This window comes from Camelina sativa, chromosome 2 (genome assembly GCF_030686135.1).
Source record: "Camelina sativa cultivar CO46 ecotype springtype chromosome 2, ASM3068613v1".
Taxonomy (NCBI): domain Eukaryota; kingdom Viridiplantae; phylum Streptophyta; class Magnoliopsida; order Brassicales; family Brassicaceae; genus Camelina; species Camelina sativa.
In genome coordinates this window covers 29,275,710-29,295,157 of record NC_141881.1, presented here as the reverse complement: position 1 = coordinate 29,295,157, position 19,448 = coordinate 29,275,710, and the positions used below count along the sequence as shown (strand labels likewise).

The following is a 19,448-nucleotide window of genomic DNA, read 5'->3' as shown; positions in this document are numbered from 1 at the left end:
GTTACGATGTTTATCGCAAGTTAATTCCACAACCTTGAAGATATCCAAATAGCTTATCCTGTAAACAAAAGTGAGAATATAAACAATCTTGATTCGTTTCAACAATTTTGTTTGAGATGCCCAAAGAGAAAACAAAAGTCTTACTTTTCATCAATGAACATTTCAACGGCTTTCTCATTGGCGGCGCTGAGAACTCCAGTCATTGTGCCTCCAGCTCGTCCAACAGCATAAGCAAGATCCATGGATGGGACCAAGCGTCGATAGCTCAACTGGTAAAGACTCTCTGGCGAATTCTAGAGGTCGCCGGTTCGAGGGACGGCGTTTGGGAGGGGACCATATAAAATGCTCTGGTCCCTGGCATGAGAGGATGTACGGGCCTAGGCTCGGAACCTCTTAGTAATTCAAAAAAGATCCATGGATGGGTATTTCACATTGTCTGGCTTCTTGAAAGTCAACAAACCGAGTCTGCCAAAATCCACAACCATAATCAATCAACTTTTGGTTTTAGGTTCTGAATGCAAAACCAAACCAAAGACCGATTGGGGAATCTTCAACTAATCTTAGCTTCACACTTGATAAACAGAGAGTATATATATGTGGTTTGCTTACTTGCAAAGGTCAAGTCTTGGCCAAGTTACTTCAGAACAAGGAACTCTATCGGGCCATGACATGGTGTAGAGAATTGGTAAACGCATATCAGGCCAACCCAATTGAGCAAGTACAGATGAATCCTGTGAAACAAAACAAAATACATGTTATACACTTTGAAACCGAAAGACAAAAACTGCAGTTATTTAGTTTTAACGCAAGACCAGTGTTTCAATCATGGAGTGTACGATACTTTGAGGATGAATGACAATCTCTCTATTGTCATACTCAGCTCCAAACAAATAATGTGCTTCGATGACCTCAAGACCCTGTTTCAAGAAATCAAGAATTTATCTACCTTGATCAAAATGTACTTTTAAAATCAGAGTTTAAACTTGAGGAGAAAATGATCTTAACCTTGTTGAAAAGTGTAGCTGAGTCCATAGTGATTTTCTTTCCCATGTTAGAAAAAAAAAAATATCTATGCAGAGAGAAGATTAATGAAACAAACCTAAAAGCTCCGCCAGATGCAGTCAAAATTAAGCAATCAAGCAATCAAGCAATCAAGCAATCAAGCAATCAAGAAATCAACAATCAAGCAATCAAGCAATCAACAATCAAGACTAGAAATGACATAACATGACACTTCTAGACTCTCAGCCACCATAGGCTATCTCAACACAACTCCCAAACTCATGGGAATGAAAGTACTAGTGATGCTACCACCCTTGGTACACACTAAATTTCTTCTCACACACGCAACCTAGGGCCCCTATGACCTTCTGTCCCTCTCCCCAAACCACACCGCGTTGAAACCACAAAGGCTACCAACCGGATCACACACACTTGCATCATCATGCACAATATCGATCTCGTCTCTCACTAGACGCCGATCTGTCCAGCCACGAGGCCCTCACAGTTAACTCGCCGGAACTCCACATTTACTTGGGGGCAGAAGTCGATTGCTAGTCCAACATGACACATGAGAACTAGCTAGACAAGTACTTATTCTAAGTCTACCGACACAAAGAATCAAGTACTTAATTATAAAGCAATTTCCAAGCAAGAAATCAAGCAACACATGCAAGAAACAAGCAAGGAAAAATCACCCAAAAATTCTTAACATGCAAGAAATAAAATTCAAGAATTTAAGACCACATCCACATGCATGCAACTCAACCAAAACTCAAGGAAAAATTAAGAACTACTTCTTAAATATTTTTCCTTGACATGCAAGTGATTCTACCCCAATTTTCTCCAAATTCTATCATGCATGCTACTAACAAAATTCTCAAAATTATGCAATTAATTATTGCAAATTTTCGGCCATTTCACCACTTAAATTTCTCTACCCACCCAGTTGAGAAATAATTCCCCAAGGATGCATGCATGATCAGCCATTTCGGATCAGACCTTACATGTAACCCATATACTCAATTCTTTATGCATGCATGATCTTTTAACCCCAAACAAGACTAGATGCCACACTATATGTGTGCATATTAGTCTCTACCCCAGATCTCAACTTGTTACCATATAGATCTAAAAGATAAACATGCAACACTCAAGAAAACAAGAGTCACATGAGCCCCCAAGCTTATGTACTTCTCTAGTCTCACCCAAGAGTAAAACTCAACACATCTAGGGTCAAATCCTCAACTCACACTGATTTAGGCCAATCATTGACTGGATTGAGCTCCAACACCATACCGCAAATCCGACAGCGCTTCGCCTCCTCTTCCTCCTCGTCTTTGGACACATTTCTCCGTCAGTTTCATATTTCTAGTTACGGGTCATTACATTCTACCCCCCTTAAAAGAATTCGTCCTTGAATTCCAATGTCTTGATCACCTTCCATGATGATTTCGATTCTCGTTTCTCATGCCTGCTACTGGTGTTCTCCTCACCAGCATTTTCAGTTGTTACTCATACAACTCTGGCTCTATGAACTTGTGTCATCAAAGCTTTTTCATCTCGTAAATTAACTTGGACCTTCTGGATCCCTACTTCTCTCGGTTATGTGTCTTGATGATTCACAACCGTTCTCTGCTTGTCTCACATTTTGGTCGTAATATTCTCTTTTACGTATGGTCCTCCATCACCATGTTTTGAATTTGTCTTTCTCGTATTCTTTTCTTCACTTTTTGTTTTCTTTAAAAATCAGGTTATCATTCCCATTTTTTGATCTGACTCCTTCCGCTGAGTCCATTCTGACCTTGATCGTTTTAGTGAGGTTTCCATAATTTGACCTCTTAGCCAGGTGTTGATGATCTTCTTGCACCCTCTTCTTCATCACATTATTTCCTTGCACTCTCTGCCTTTGTCTCATTATTTTCTTGCTCTCTCTGTCTTTGCCACATCATTTTCTTGAACTCTCTGCCTCTGCCACATCCTTTCTTCGTATCAACGTCCACCCCTTGGACTTGACTTAAAATGCGTCTAACTCTCCGTATTCTCTCTTTATCATCATTCTCTCTTTCTCATCATTTTCTCTACTTGCCAATTGATTCGAGGGTCCTCCTTAATCAATTTTTATACTGGCTCTCTACTTGTCAGATCGCGCTCTTGCGGTGTTAGGTGAGTCCTCAATCAATCATGCCAAAACAATCACAACTCAAAGGTTTGGTTAGATTATGCAAACTACATGCATCCTACCCCAATACACATGCAGTCTATGATTAGCAAGCAACTACTCCACTAGAAGCAAGCAATCCTATTCAATGCAACAACAACCAATGCAAGCAATCTCAACATGCAAGCAAACACAACAAATGCAAGCAATCACAACATGCAAGCAATCACAACAAATGCAAGCAGTCACAACATGCAAGCAATCACAACAAATGCAAGCAATCACAACATGCAAGCAATCATAACAAATGCAAGCAATCACAACATGCAAGCAAACATAACAAATGCAAGAAATCACAACAAAGATAGCAAGCAACCACACCACTAACCACCAGGAGGCTAAAGACTTAGCACAAACGCCCTTTAATAACTTTTACCAAAAAAAGTTAAAGGTTCTACGGCTTGCTATCCGAGTTGTTATCTAGTCTTAAAGACATATATAAAAAAAAATACACCGCAGGACAAGTTCCAAATCTTTCCCCAAAAAGATTACACATCCCCTATCACATGGCTAACAGGTGCCTAGGGTTCTCTCAGGAACTTACACATCCTACAACTACACTCGCACTGTCTTGGTGGCTGGCCAGTTCCTGGTTCAGCGGGTAAGTTTACAGAGATCATAGTCGCAGGCGCAGGAGCTTCACTCTCACTTGATCCACCTTCATCCGGTCCTCGGATTCTAGACGGACAGTTTGGCATGTGGTGCCCAACTGCACCACATTCCCAACATACAACCATATCTCCCGACCCTGGAGTGCACAACGCTGCTTTCCAGCAATGCCGAACTCGGTGACCAATCTCACCACACGCCTCACACTGGACCGTGTTCCTAATTTGAACTCTGGACGGGTTCGTCACTCTCTTCCTTGCCTGAGCTCTCGTTCTTATTGCTCCCCTCTATGGTCGTATCTCCACATCTCTCGTGGGTTTCACCCCATACTCCAAATACTTAGACCGCTTCTCACTCCCTTGTCCATGTTCCATTTGAACAACTTCTTTCCTCAGCCTATCTTCCCAATTAACTTCATCATGGTGTCTCTTAGTCCTTGGTTCAGTCTCCCAAACCTTGGCCCAGTGCCATCTCTCGGTCACCCCTTGGTTCGCTATCAGCCTCGTACGATCGGCTATCATTTGGTTCATCTCCGGTGTTCATCACTTGATCCCCTTCGGGTTCACTCCCGACTTTCTTTGTACCACCTTACATGTTCTCATTCTTCTTTTCTTGCTTTTGACTCATTTGTAGTTCAGTTTCAGCCATTGGTGCAGGATCATTCTTGGGCTCCGCATCAGCCTTACTCTCATGCCCTTGCACTGGCACTCTCTCACTCAACCTCAGCCGCCTCATCAACTCTTCTTTGTTGACCTCGACTTCCAACAGCATCGGATCCCACTGATCCATTCTTTCTGGCCGCATCTCTTTGATTCTCTAGTTCTTGTGTCTCGACACTAGAGTCTTGATCTTGATTCTCCCTTGAACCAGGTGTGACATCCGCTACCCCTTGGTCTGGTACTGGCAATGGTACTGCTACCAACTTGGGTCGAGTTCCCTCTTTAGCCGCTTCCCTTGGCCTCCTTTTTGTCTCCACAATGAGAGTTGGTATGCCCTCCTCATCGCTAGACAACAACTCAACCACCTCCAAGTATTCCTCTTGATCATCATCACTTGGATTAGGGTCTTCGTCACCCTCAGCCTTGTTCAATTCAGCACTGGCCGCTCCGCCATTGTCGGGCTCAGATTCACCGTTGGTTCCATCTCCAACCGGTTCCCCACCATCAATCGTACCTACTATGTCAGACAACATACCCATCACGCGGGTCCTCATTTCTTCTCTCTGATCCTTCGGCACTGAATCTGGAATTGTCACGGACAACCCTCGTCCATCGACGGTGATATGAATCTACATCGACACCTCAGTCCATACTGCAGCTCCTTGATCATCCCATTCATCATTGACCTCCTCGTCATCTCCCAAACACTCTGAAGGATCAGTCTCTATTGACTGGTTCTCTTCCTCACCATTATCCACACCCTTTCTCTTAATAGGGTTGGACTCCATAGGTTGATCCACCTCTTCTCCATAACCATTACACAGTCCATCGAGACTCCACTTATCCGAGTCCATGGCTGCATGAGAACTTTCCGACTCAATCGAAAGAAACCCGTTGTTATTACTCATCTCCTCCTGCACCCGACCTTTTTCCCCTGAACCATCACATCCATTCCTGCCACCCGAAGACATCTGCACACACACAAGGCAAGTTGCTAGTTAAGTCTAAGGTTCTCTCAAACTAAACAGGCAACAACCAAAACTAAATGCTGGTTTTTGTAACACAATTACTCGATAAAACATTTGAAAAGTCAAAGTGGGACACGAGTTTTGCAACCCGCTCTGATACCACCATTGTAACGCCCCCGAACCGCACCCGTCACTTGGTCGGACAAACCGTGGATAGGTTTAGGAGAGCTTCACAAAGAGGTAGACAGTCGCAGTCCAGTCGAGGTTCCACCAACGAATTAGGTTCCCCGACCAGTCCATAAGCCACCTCCTACCCGCTACGCCTACACCTCCGGCTTTGCAACCTTTGGCGCATGCGCGGCATTGTGCTGGTCCGGACTAGATCATGTACTATTCAACTCATCCGAATATATATAGAAAATATCTCGATTTACTTATGTATAATGTTTGCAATCAAAACAAGAATACAAAGTAAAAATAGTTGGATCCATTTTGAAGGAATGCATGTCAAAGAAAACAAGAAGTTTCAATTCAGCAATCACACAACACAAAACATCCTATCCGGTTTTCCTAGTTGCCCAACTCTACCCACTTACTTTCCCTGCAAGAAAACAGTCCACGGAGAGGAGTGAGTAATCCACGATTACTCAGTGAGTTGGGAGACTCTCTAACATGCATACTTCTCAAACCAACTACCCCAAACACTACCCACAACCACAACACAATCAGAATCGCACTAGCGGAAGCGATTAGCAAGCAAGTAAGCAAACAAGCAAACAAGCAATCAAGCAATCAAGCAATCAACAATCAAGACTATAAATGACCTAACATGACACATCTAAACTCTCAGCCACCATAGGCTATCTCAACACAACTCCCAAACTCATGAGAATGAAAGTACTAGTGATGCTACCACCCTTGGTACACACTAAATTTCTTCTCACACACGAAACCTAGGGCCCCTATGACCTTCTGTCCCTCTCCCCAAACCACACCGCATTGAAACCACAAAGGCTACCAACCGGATCACACACACTTGCATCATCATGCACAATATCGATCTCGTCTCTCACTAGACGCTGATCTGTCCAGCCACGAGACCCTCACAGTTAACTCGCCGGAACTCCACATTTACTTGGGGGCAGAAGTCGATTGCTAGTCCAACATGACACATGAGAACTAGCTAGACAAGTACTTATTCTAAGTCTACCAACACAAAAGAATCAAGTACTTAATTATAAAGCAATTTCCAAGCAAGAAATCAAGCAACACATGCAAGAAACAAGCAAGGAAAAATTACCCAAAAATTCTTAACATGCAAGAAATAAAATTCAAGAATTTAAGACCACATCCACATGCATGCAACTCAACCAAAACTCAAGGAAAAATTAAGAACCACTTCTTAAATATTTTTCCTTGACATGCAAGTGATTCTACCCCAATTTTCTCCAAATTCTATCATGTATGCTACTAACAAAATTCTCAATATTATGCAATTAATTATTGCAAATTTTCGCCCATTTCACCACTTAAATTTCTCTACCCACCCGGTTGAGAAATAATTCCCCAAGGATGCATGCATGATCAGCAATTTCGGATCTGACCTTACATGCAACCCATATACACAATTCTTTATGCATGCATGATCTTTTAACCCCAAACAAGACTAGATGCCACACTATATGTGTGCATGTTAGTCTCTACCCCAGATCTCAACTTGTTACCATGTAGATCTAAAAGATAAACATGCAACAATCAAAAAAACAAGAGTCACATGAGCCCCCAAGCTCATTTACATCTCTAGTCTCACCCAAGAGTAAAACTCAACACATCTAGGGTCAAATCCTCAACTCATAGTGATTTAGGCCAATCATTGACTGGGTTGAGCTCCACCACCACACCGCAAATCCGACAGCGCTTCGCCTCCTCTTCCTCCTCGTCTTTGGACACATTTCTCTGTCGGTTTCATATTTCTAGTTACAGGTCATTACATTCAGAGACAAGCAGAGAACGGTTGTGAATCATCAAGACACATAACCGAGAGAAGTAGGGATCCAGAAGGTCCAAGTTAATGCTGGAGATGAAGAAGCTTTGATGACACAAGTTCATAGAGCCAGAGTTGTATGAGTAACAACTGAAAACGCTGGTCAAGATAACACCAGTAGCAGGCATGAGAAACGAGAATCGAAATCATCATGGAAGGTGATCAAGACATTGGAATTCAAGGACGAATTCTTTTAAGGGGGGTAGACTCTTAAAAGCAAAGTAGCAATCAAGCAATCAAGCAATCAAGCAATCAACAATCAAGACTAGAAATGACCTAACATGACACTTCTAGACTCTCAACCACCATAGGCCATCTCAACACAACTCCCAAACTCATGGGAATGAAAGTACTAGTGATGCTACCACCCTTGGTACTCACTAAATTTTTTCTCACACACGCAACCTAGGGCCCCTATGACCTTCTATCCCTCTCCCCAAACCACACCGTGTTGAAACCACAAAGGCTACCAACCGGATCACACACACTTGCATCACCATGCACAATATCGATCTCGTCTCTCACTAGACGCCGATCTGTCCAGCCACGAGACCCTCACAGTTAACTCGCCGGAACTCCACATTTACTTGGGGGAAGAAGTCGATTGCTAGTCCAACATGACACATGAGAACTAGCTAGACAAGTACTTATTCTAAGTCTACCGACACAAAAAATCAAGTACTTAATAATAAAGCAATTTCCAAGCAAGAAATCAAGCAACACATGCAAGAAACAAGCAAGGAAAAATCACCCAAAAATTCTTAACATGCAAGAAATAAAATTCAAGAATTTAAGACCGCATCCACATGCATGCAACTCAACCAAAACTCAAGGAAAATTAAGAACCAATTCTTAAATATTTTTCCTTGACATGCAAGTGATTCTACCCCAATTTTCTCCAAATTCTGTCATGCATGCTACTAACAAAATTCTCAAAATTATGCAATTAATTATTGCAAATTTTTGCCCATTTCACCACTTAAATTTCTCAACCCACCCGGTTGAGAAATAATACCTCAAGGATGCATGCTTGATCAGCCATTTCAGATCTGACCTTACATGCAACCCATATACTCAATTCTTTATGCATGCATGATCTTTTAACCCCAAAGAAGACTAGATGCCACACTATATGTGTGCATGTTAGTCTCTACCCCAGATCTCAACTTGTTACCATGTAGATCTAAAAGATAAACATGCAACACTCAAGAAAATAAGAGAGTCACATGAGCCCCCAAGCTCATGTACTTCTCTAGTCTCACTCAAAAGTAAAACTCAACACATCTAGGGTCAAATCCTTAATTCACAGTGATTTAGGCCGATCATTGACTGGTTTGAGCTCCATCTCCACACCGCAAATCCGACAGCGCTTCGCTTCCTCTTCCTCCTCGTCTTTGGACACATTTCTCCGTCGGTTTCATATTTCTAGTTACGGGTCATTACAATGAATGTCCAAAAACTAGATTAGTGCTATTTGAGGCTATTTTTCATATTTTAATCAAACAATATTTCAAAACAATTTGTGGTTTCCATTAATTTAATAAACAACCGAGTGGCCGATTCCCAATCAACAAGCCAAAAAGTAGCACAAGTGATGATGCTGCAAGCTCTCTACTCATGAAGCAGAGAGGCTTTTCAAGAAACAGATGAGGACGACAACAGGAGATGGAACCCATACTGTACTGATGAAGCTCATATGCTTTTCAAGAACCCTAATTAGGCTTTTGTTTTTACCATTCTTGGATGCACTTTACTTTAAACGGAAGGCTTTGGTAAAAATGGTTTCAAATTATTGGTTTGGCTTGTTTAGATCACAGATACATTAGTTACGATCCTTAATCCTCCCAATAACCGCTATTAAGTACTAACCCATTCTCTACACTAATCTTGTTCCCACATTATTTTAAAATCACTTCACTAATGTTCTTCCAACAAAGCAATTTGTCATGCATGAACTGGCCTGGCACCAGAAGAAAGCTGCACACTTGGCGCGTATTCACTCGCCCACGAGTCGTAATGAACAATCTCTTCAGAAGAAGGTGATGTTACCAACTCGTTACGATGTTTATCGCAAGTTAATTCCACGACCTTGAAGATATCCAAATAGCTTATCCTGTAAACAAAAGTGATATAAACAATCTTGATTCGTTTCAAGAATTTTGTTTGAGATGCCCAAAGAGAAAACAAAAGTCTTACTTTTCATCAATGAACATTTCAACGGCTTTCTCATTGGCGGCGCTGAGAACTCCAGTTAGTCATTGTGCCTCCAGCTTGTCCAGCAGCATAAGCAAGATCCATGGATGGGACCAAGCGTCGATAGCTCAACTGGTAAAGACTCTCTGGCAAAGTCTAGAGGTCGCCGGTTCGAGGGACGGCGCTTGGGAGAGGACCATATAAAATGCTCTGTCCCTGGCATGAGGGGATGTACGGGCCTAGGCCCGGAACCTCTTAGTAATTCAAAAAAGATCCATGGATGGGTATTTCACATTGTCTGGCTTCTTGAAAGTCAACGAACCGAGTCTGCCAAAATCCACAACCGTAATCAATCAACTTTTGGTTTTAGGTTCTGAATGCAAAACCAAACCAAAGACCGATTGGGGAATCTTCAACTAATCTTAGCTTCACACTTGATAAACAGAGAGTATATATATGTGGTTTGCTTACTTGCAAAGGTCAAGTCTTGGCCAAGTTACTTCAGAACAAGGAACTCTATCGAGCCATGACATGGTGTAGAGAATTGGTAAACGCATATCAGGCCAACCCAATTGAGCAAGTACAGATGAATCATGTGAAACAAAACAAAATACATGTTATACACTTTGAAACCGAAAGACAAAAACTGCAGTTATTTAGTTTTAACGCAAGACCAGTATTTCAATCATGGAGTGTACGATACTTTGAGGATGAATGACAATCTCTCTATTGTCATACTCAGCTCCAAACAAATAATGTGCTTCGATGACATCAAGACCCTGTTTCAAGAAATCAAGAATTAATCTACCTTGATCAAAATGTACTTTTAAAATCAGAGTTTAAACTTGAGGAGAAAATGATCTTAACCTTGTTGAAAAGTGTAGCTGAGTCCATAGTAATTTTCTATCCCATGTTCCAGTTTGGATGCTTCAACGCATCCGCTACTTTAACTTCCTTCAGCTTTTCAACAGGCCAATCCCTATTTTGAAATCCAATTAACATTTTCCATTAACCAAATGAGAACTGAGAAAAAAAAATATCATGCAGAGAGGAGATTAATGAAACAAACCTAAAAGCTCTGCCAGATGCAGTCAAAATTATCTTGCGGAGAGCGCCTTCAGGCAAACCTTGAATACACTAGAGACCATAAAAGAAGAGTTTTCAATCAAATTGCCAGAGGTAGAAATTGCATCAAGACCAATACTTAACTCAATATGAAAGTTGAGGTACTTAAATTCTTTGTGAATTATGATACCTGAAATATAGCAGAGTGTTCTGAATCTGCCGGAAGAATCTTAACATTATGTTTTTTGGCAAGCGGAAGCACAAATGGACCACCTGCCATTAATGTCTCCTTATTTGCAAGAGCAATGTCCTTTCCTGCTTCAATTGCAGCAACTGTAGGCTGCAGTAAAAACAAACAACAAGTTTTATCACTTTATATACTTTTTTCCTATTCTCTCAATACAGTTTTTGTAACAAATAACAAGAGAATATATACCTTTAGTCCTGCACAACCCACTATTCCGGTAACAACAGTTACAACTTCAGGGTGTCGATCAACCTGTTGATGAACATAAGTAAGAAATCGATGAGGATAGATACTTTGTGAAAATCTACACTACAATCAAAACTGAAAAATGCACTAACCTCAATCACTCCTTGCTCCCTTGGAATGATCTCAGGTTTGTAGTCCAAATCCGCTAATGCCTCTTTAAAATCATTGATCAATAACTCGTTTCTAACAGCAACCAACGCAGGTTTAAATCTCCTTACCTGCCATCATTCAAAAGAGAGTAAAGAACCATAATGTAGACTTTTCTCAAGATCACAGAAGGCTTATAAAACTAAGCAAGAACCTGATTTCTCTGGTTTGATTTGCTATACTACTATCATTGAATTGAGAAATAAAATAGATTCTAAGTGGTCTGAACGAGGAATTGAAGTTGTATGTTACCTGATCAGCAAGGAGAGTAACATTGGAATCAGCAGCTAGAGCCACAACTCTAAATTTGTCAGGATTATCAGCCACAATATCCAATGTCTGCAAAATGCAAGTTCTTATCCATAAAAATGATGCAACAAATAACTCAGTAACATGCAGATTGTTTGTAAACTAAAAAACAACAACACTGTTTTAGTCTAGTCCTACTCAAGAACTGAACAATAATACTTTAATCTAACTCATCTGGCAAAGAGTAAGAAGAAAGCAAAGAAACAGAGTAAGAAGAAAACCTGAGTGCCAATAGAACCAGTAGATCCAACGATGGAGATGGGTTTAGGTCCATCCCAAGATTGACGAGGCGCCTCAGGAACAGCTCTCCCAGGCCATGCTGGAGGAGGATAAGATTGCTGCTGCACTTTCACTGAACACTTGACTCCTTTTCCAAAGTCTCTCCCTTGATTCCTCCTCCTCAAACCAAACCCACCTGTTAAACACTCAATTTTAAACATTCGAAGCTAAAGCAACCTAAAAGTTCTCAAATTGAAGAAATTTTACAAAGAACTGGGTGTTCCAGCCAATGGGATAAGGATCATTCATATTAACTCTGATGTAAAAGATTTATCTCATTAATTAATCAGCGTTCAGATACAAGAGTATTTATACTGTACAATTAGTATATCAGAGAAGTAAGCTAAGGGAGACTTATCTACTCTAATATACAAACTATTAACTTATGTGATATAAGTCAATATACCCCCTCAAGCCGATACTTCCTTGGAAGAGTAAAGGCTTGAAATCGACATGCGCTGTAGAAGGTGATGAAACAGACCAGGGTGAAGCGGTTTTGTGAAAATATCCGCGAGTTGGTTTCCAGTTTTGAGATGAAAAAGCTTGAGAAAACCATTCTTGACCTGATCACGTGTAGTGTGGCAGTCAATCTCGACATGTTTTGTCCTCTCATGGAAGAAATTTGTTGTTTGCAATGTGAATAGCATATTTATTGTCGCAGAACAACTTAGCTTGAGAAGTAGGCTCAATCCGTAAATCTTGTATCTGTTTGAACCAAAGAAGTTCCTTTGTCGTCTGAGCCATACTCATGTACTCTGCCTCGGTGCTACTGGAGCTCACTACATCCTGTTTCTTCGACTTCCAAGTGATCAAAGAATTACCGAGGAAGATACACATACCAGAGATTGATCGTCTAGAATCTTTGCAAGTTCCAGAGTCAGCGTCAGCAAAGCCATTCAAGCAAATTTCAGAAGAAGCAGAGTAAAACAAACCTTGACCAGGGCTATTCTTCAGGTACTTGAGAATGTTACGAGCAGCTTGAAAATGTGCATCAGTAGGACAGGAGAGGAACTGACTCAACCGATGTACAGCAAAGGTAATATCAGGTCAAGTGATGCATAAGTAGAACACCAGTATCTTTGGTCAATGTCTCCTTCAGATCCATTGGAACAGACTTAGGCTTGCATCCCAACAAACCTGCATCAGCCAACAAGTCTAAACAATACTTCCTCTGACAAACAGAAATCCATGTAGAGTTCCTAGCTATCTACAAGACAAGGAAAAATTTAGCCGGACCAAGATCCTTGATCTTAAACTGCTTCGCCATAGTAGCTTTGACAGCAGAAACGGATATATCACAATTGCTGGCAATAAGGATGTCATCAACATAGAGCAGTAAGGCGGTATAAGAAGTACCTTGATCCTTGACAAACATTGTATTATCAGCATAAGACTGAACAAAACCATCAACAAGAAAAGCCTTGGAGAAGCACTTGTACCATTGTCGTTGATATGATCGTGGCTAGCAAGGAGTCATAAGCTGCAGAGAAACCGGAGATCGTGGGAAGGATCACTCGCTCAAAATTTAAGGAGATGGCCAAGGAAGCTCATTCACTCATAGCTGACGGGTCATTCAATCTACCGAGGATCCAAGTCTTCAACATATCCACCTTGAAGACTTCACCCGGTAAAGATAACTAGATAACTTAGGTGTGAAGTTTGTACTTTTTTCCCATAACCGAGTTTTGTCCCAATGAGTTTTCTCGGTATGGTTCAATTGGAAGAGGCCATGACTGATGACACAACCTCACAAGAGTCCATTGACCACCTTAACAAGACCCTTCTACTGGCGTATCAAAAGGAGGAAGCTTTCTGGAAGCAAAGAAGTCGAAATCTTTGGCTGGCGTTGGGAGATAAAAACACTAGTTTCTTCCATGCTGCAACAAAAAGCCGAAGAGCCATCAATAACATTTCTGTGATTGAGAGCCTGGAAGGTGATCCGGTTTTTGAAGAAAAAGAAATAGCTGGTTCTATCTCAGAGTACTTTCAGTCTATTTTTACCTCTCAACCTGGAGACCCTAGAACTGCTATTGAAGAAGGACTTACCCCTTGTATCACTCCGAAAATGAATGACAAATTAATAACCATTCCCACTTCCATTGAGATCAATAACGCCTATTTTTCAGTTCATGCGGATAAGGCCCCGGGACCAGATGGTTTCTCTGCCAGTTTTTTCCAATCTAACTGGGAAGTGGTTGAGGAAAAAGTTGTTTCATAAATTCAGTCCTTCTTTATGTCTGGCTCCCTTCCCCTTAGAATAAACCATACCCATGTTAGACTCATCCCCAAAATCCAAAATCCCCAAAAGGTCTCAGACTATCGACCTATAGCCTTATGCTCCGTATACTATAAAATCATCTCAAAGGTACTAGCTAAAAGACTTCAACCTATCCTTCATACTTGTATCTCGGAGAATCAGTCAGCCTTTGTTCCACAACGCGCTATTTCCTATAATGTCTTGATTACACACGAGTGTCTACACTATCTGAAAACCTTGGGAGCTCAAAAAAGATGTTATATGGCGGTGAAATCTGATATGAGCAAAGCTTATGACAGACTCGAGTGGGACTTCATTCAATTGGCTATGGAAAGGATGGGTTTTCACCATCAATGGGTTACCTGGATTATGCAATGCATCAAAACAGTAACTTACTCTTACTTACTCAATGGTCAAGCTAGGGGGTCAGTGGTTCCGGAGAGAGGTATTAGGCAGGGAGATCCGCTGTCTCCGTATATCTTTATCGTTTGTAGCGAAGTGCTTTCGGGCCTCTGCTCAAAAGCTCAACTCCAGGGGTCTCTTCTGGGGATCAGGGTCTCAAAACGCAGTCCACGAGTGAATCACCTTCTCTTTGCTGATGATACGATGTTTTTCTGTCGCTCAGACCCAACATCTTGTTCTACCCTCCACAACATCCTAAAGCTTTATGAATAAGCTTCTGGTCAAAAAAATTAACCAACAAAAGTCTTCTATAACTTTCTCTGCCAAAACTCCAAATGATATGAAAGAAAAGGCTAAGACGATCTTAGGCATCCATAAGGAGGGACGAAATGGTAATTACCTTGGTTTACCTGAACTCTTTGGTCGCAAGAAGAGAGATCTTTTTAGTATGATAGTTGATCGAATCAAACAGCGAGCCTTGAGTTGGTCTTCTCGATTCTTATCAACCGCTGGTAAGCTAACAATGTTGAAATCCGTCTTTGCTGTCATGCCCACCTACACCATGTCTTGTTTCAAAATACCTAATAACCTTTGCAAAAGAATTCAATCTGCCTTAACAAGATTCTAGTGGGATACGAAGACAGAGCAGAGAAAAATTAGTTGGATATCATGGAAAAATATGACAAAATCTTTCAAGGATGGTGGGTTAGGTTTTCGAGATATCAAAACATTTAATGATGTCCTATTAGCTAAAGTGAGTTGGAGAATCCTTACCTCTCCATCTTGTCTCCTAGCCAGAGTCCTTTTAAGCAAATATAGCCCAAACGGTTGCTTTTTGGAAAGTAAGGTGCCTGGATCAGTGTCACATGGCTGGAGAAGTATCTGTCTTGGAAGAGATCTGCTTAAATAGAAAGTAGGTATCGTCATTGGATCCGGCGAATCAACCCCCCTCTGGCGGTCCCCTTGGCTCTCCTTGGATTCCCCCCGAACCCCCTTTGGTCCCCCTACAGCAGAAACTCAACACCTAGTAGTGGCTGATCTTCTCTTACCGAGTTCTGCCTCTTGGAACCTTGACCGTATCCGGCAAATTCTCCCAGAATATGAAAAGGATATCCTCCTTCTAAAGCCTAGTAAGACCGGAGCCTCAGATAGATGGGCGTGGCTTCCTGTATCGGATGGGGTGTATTCTACTAAATCAGGCTATTTTGAAGCGCTAGGAATAGAGAATGATCAGAGTGAATCCCCCTCCCCCAACCCTCAAGAATCCTTCAAGTGGAAAACAAACATTTGGTGGGTAAAAGCCTCCCCAAAAACAAAACTTCTTATGTGGAAGTCAGCTCGTAATGCCTTACCTGTGGGCGAAAACTTGCCGAATCGGCAAGTAAATGACTCAGTCTCCTGTCCACACTGTAACCAGGTAGAATCGGTCCTCCATCTATTTTTCACGTGCCCCTTTGCGTCAAAAGTCTGGAGACAGGCACCTTTCAAAGAAGCCTTCATCCCGGATCAAATTTCTTCTGTCACTGATGGTATCTCTCTGGCCAGCCGCTTGACGTGTCTCCCTCCAATGGGGATTGGGGGAGGTCCACTATTTCCCTGGCTCTTCTGGGCAATCTGGTCATCCCGCAACCGCCTCCTGTTCAGCAAGATAAAAACCACACCAGAAGAAGCTTTAAATCTGGCTATTATCCGAGCAAAGGAATGGCAATCAAATCAAATCCCAAAAATACCTAAAACCCAGCTACTGACCCGACACTCTATTGACTCACCAAGATCCCTATTATCCCGAAGTAATCTGTCAATTACCTGTTATACAGACGCTTCATGGCGGATGGATGGCTCGGCAGGTCTGGGTTGGATCTTCAAAACCCCCCAAAGCCAAACGATTCTCCAAGGATCGAGAATAGTTCACGCAGTCCGTTCCCCCTTGGTAGCCGAAGCGATAGCAACTTTGACCGCGATCGAAGTTGCAATCGAATCAGATCTCACCAATATCTCTTTCGCCTCCGATTCACAAGTTTTAGTCAAGGCGATTAATCAGAAGCTTCATCACAAGGATCTTCACGGGATTCTCCACGACATCTCGTTTCTATCAAAAAAAATTTCTAGTTCCTCTTTTAGTTTTATTCCCCGAAACCTTAACAAGTTAGCCGATGGCTTAGCAAAGTTGGCCTTTTCATCTCTTGTACTGAACTTTTTTAAAAGTTTTAATATAAGGCTTTGTTTGTTCAAAAAAAAAAAAAAAAAAAAGATAATTTACTTTACTTAAGTGGGTAAGCGTTGTTTATGATGATGATGATCTCTCTCACATTATAGTAGTGTTTCGTGGATACAGAGATGAGATAATGGTAGATGAGTCAGTAATCATTAATGCTAATTAATGGTCAGTCTGAGTAGACCATTAATTAATTAGGGTTTACTCGTCTCTTCTATTTATATGTGAAGACTAGTAAAAACCAAAAACAAAATTGTGAAGACTAGTAAACCTAATTTGATTACCTAATTATAATTGATAATGGTTTGTAAAAGCATTCTCTCACAAAATAGGCAACGTACAGAGAATGAAACACGATCGGCCAAGTTGTCGGATCTTGATGTTCTTGATTGTCCGGTTTGCTTCGAGCCGCTCACAGTTCCTACCTTCCAGGTTATGTTTCCAATCGTGCATTCGATTTTGTTTCATGTGGTATTCTAATACCGAATAAGGTTTTAATTTTTAATTTGATTGTAACACGTTAGATCTTTTTTTTTTTTTGTTTGCATTTCAGTGTGATGATGGACATCTAGTTTGGCGTTTATGCTTAGCCAAAGTGAGTAACAAGTGCCCTGGTCCTGGGTGTGATTTACCCATTGGTAGTAAGCGATGCTTCCCAATGGAGAAGGTTCTTAAAGCAGCCTTTGTTCCATGTCGAAATGCTGATATTGGTTGCCCAAACACTTCCTCTTATGGGAAAGTGTCAAGTCATGAAAAGGAATGCAACTACTCTCGCTGTTCTTGCCCTAACCTCGATTGCAATTACATTGGCCCATACACCAGCATGTACAGTCACTATATTTGTAGCCATCTTGACGAAAACATGACTTGTTACTTTCGTTCGTCTGCCCTTTTTCGGATAAACATTAACGAAAAGGTTTTAGTTCTTTATGAAGATATGGAGAAACTATTATTTGTGGTTCAGTGTTTCAGGGAGGTGCATGGTGTTTATGTTACTCTTAGAAGTATTGCATCACCAACTCCAAAACTAGAGAAGATTTCGTACTGGCTTTCCTGTAGTGTTGATGGACACTCGCTTGCTTACAAATCACCAGAAATGAAGAGGTTTCTTGAAGTGAGTTCTCAAATCCCCGAAGAGAGTTACATATTTTTCCCTAACAGTTTATTGTGTGGTGAAATGTTGGAGATGAGTCTTTCCATCGTGAATTTCGACGGAGAGTGGCTCTAGATATTATTTGATTTGATGACTCTCTAGCTCTCACATTTAGAGCAACTGCATCAGCAAAGACTACAAGAGTCTCTCAAAATATTTTATTTTTAGTCGGTAATAAAATATAATTGGAAGCAAAATCGAAATCAAACACTTGGGTCTGTTTTTAGAAAAAAGTTTTATATGGGTTGTGTTATCACTAAGACCATCTCCATTGTATTTCTCTATTTTTTTCTCTAAAATAGAGTAACTCAAAAATAGAGCACTGTTTTACTTTAATGTATTACTCTATTTTCAGCTCTATAATAGAGTTAGTGTAAAAAAATAGAGGTGAGAATAGAGTTGCTCTATATATAGAGCAATCCTATTATTTTCTCTATTTTAGAGTAAGATATAGAGTAGGGTTGGAGCAAATGTTACTCTATAATAGAAATTTGACTAAAAAATAGAGTGGGGTTGGAGATGCCCTTACCATCAATCAGTGTATTGCTGGATTTGTAAATTGTAATTGTGAAAAAAAAAAAATTACACTTTTTTGTGTTTATTAATATAGATTTTACTTATGAAAAATGTATGATCAGTATTTTCTTTTCTTTTCTACAATACGAGATATGAAATTAGTATTAGTATAAAACGAATAGATATTTACTTTGTTAAATCTTTTCACATCTCTTTGTTGTTTAACAATGAACTCACGTACTTGTCTAACTTGTTTGGATTAAGAGGCTTATTCAGTCTCATTCTTGGAGAAGAGAATGGTAAGTTTTTAATACTACTTATTCACACCATCTTCCTCAAAAGCTCTGAGCCTCCGACTTGATCATTCTCATCTTCTTAGGTGAATATCTTCTTTTGAAGTGTTCTTTTTCTTACGTGTTTGTTTATCCACGATTTACTATGCTCTAGTAAATCCTCTTCAGTTTCAAATATTTGCAATAGCGAAATTTGATTGCAACAGACCAAAGTGAACAGAGTTTACATAAAGATTCCAGTCAATCATATTTAGAAACAACACTATCTTCCCTTACGACTTGCTACGTACATAGTTAAGCTAATTATTACTAAGACTTCAAATGGGTTTAGGATTTTGCCATTTCCTTTCCCCTGGGACTGCTGCTACTGCACCTGAAAATCAAACACAGATCAAGATCGCATCTACATGTCCTAAACTGTTTATGTTAAAACTATGACGTTGACACAAGTTTTCACTCCCTAAGACATCCAATTATGTATCTATCTTCAGATTAAATATCTCACATAGAAAAGAAATGAAGATGAGGCCTAAGAAAAATACCAACTCGAGGAAAATACTCATATCATTAGATTCATTACACTTACCTTGATCTAGTGTTTGGGCTCAAAAGATTCCCCTGCTTTG

The 19,448-nt window shown here is 40.7% G+C and overlaps 1 protein-coding gene and 1 pseudogene across 2 annotated transcripts; one reads left to right on the top strand and one right to left on the bottom strand.

Moving 5' to 3' along the window:
* Positions 1 to 9,444: 9,444 nt before the first annotated feature.
* Positions 9,445 to 13,361, bottom strand: LOC104757039 (1-deoxy-D-xylulose 5-phosphate reductoisomerase, chloroplastic-like; annotated as a pseudogene). Its single transcript, XR_015570005.1, has 16 exons — positions 13,223 to 13,361; positions 13,056 to 13,123; positions 12,741 to 12,997; positions 12,468 to 12,691; positions 11,929 to 12,122; positions 11,651 to 11,737; positions 11,344 to 11,469; positions 11,195 to 11,257; positions 10,949 to 11,098; positions 10,763 to 10,830; positions 10,561 to 10,672; positions 10,373 to 10,472; positions 10,165 to 10,291; positions 9,979 to 10,020; positions 9,697 to 9,805; positions 9,445 to 9,613 (listed from the first exon to the last, which is right to left on the bottom strand). The product of XR_015570005.1 is annotated as a 1-deoxy-D-xylulose 5-phosphate reductoisomerase, chloroplastic-like (transcript).
* Positions 13,362 to 17,052: 3,691 nt separating this feature from the next.
* On the top strand, positions 17,053 to 18,373 carry LOC104740290 (E3 ubiquitin-protein ligase SINA-like 11). The gene is made up of 2 exons (XM_010460842.3): positions 17,053 to 17,292; positions 17,414 to 18,373. Exons 1-2 carry the CDS (start codon positions 17,161 to 17,163, stop codon positions 18,086 to 18,088), a joined length of 807 nt encoding a protein of 268 aa, XP_010459144.2. The 5' UTR covers positions 17,053 to 17,160; the 3' UTR covers positions 18,089 to 18,373.
* The last annotated feature ends 1,075 nt before the right edge of the window (positions 18,374 to 19,448 follow it).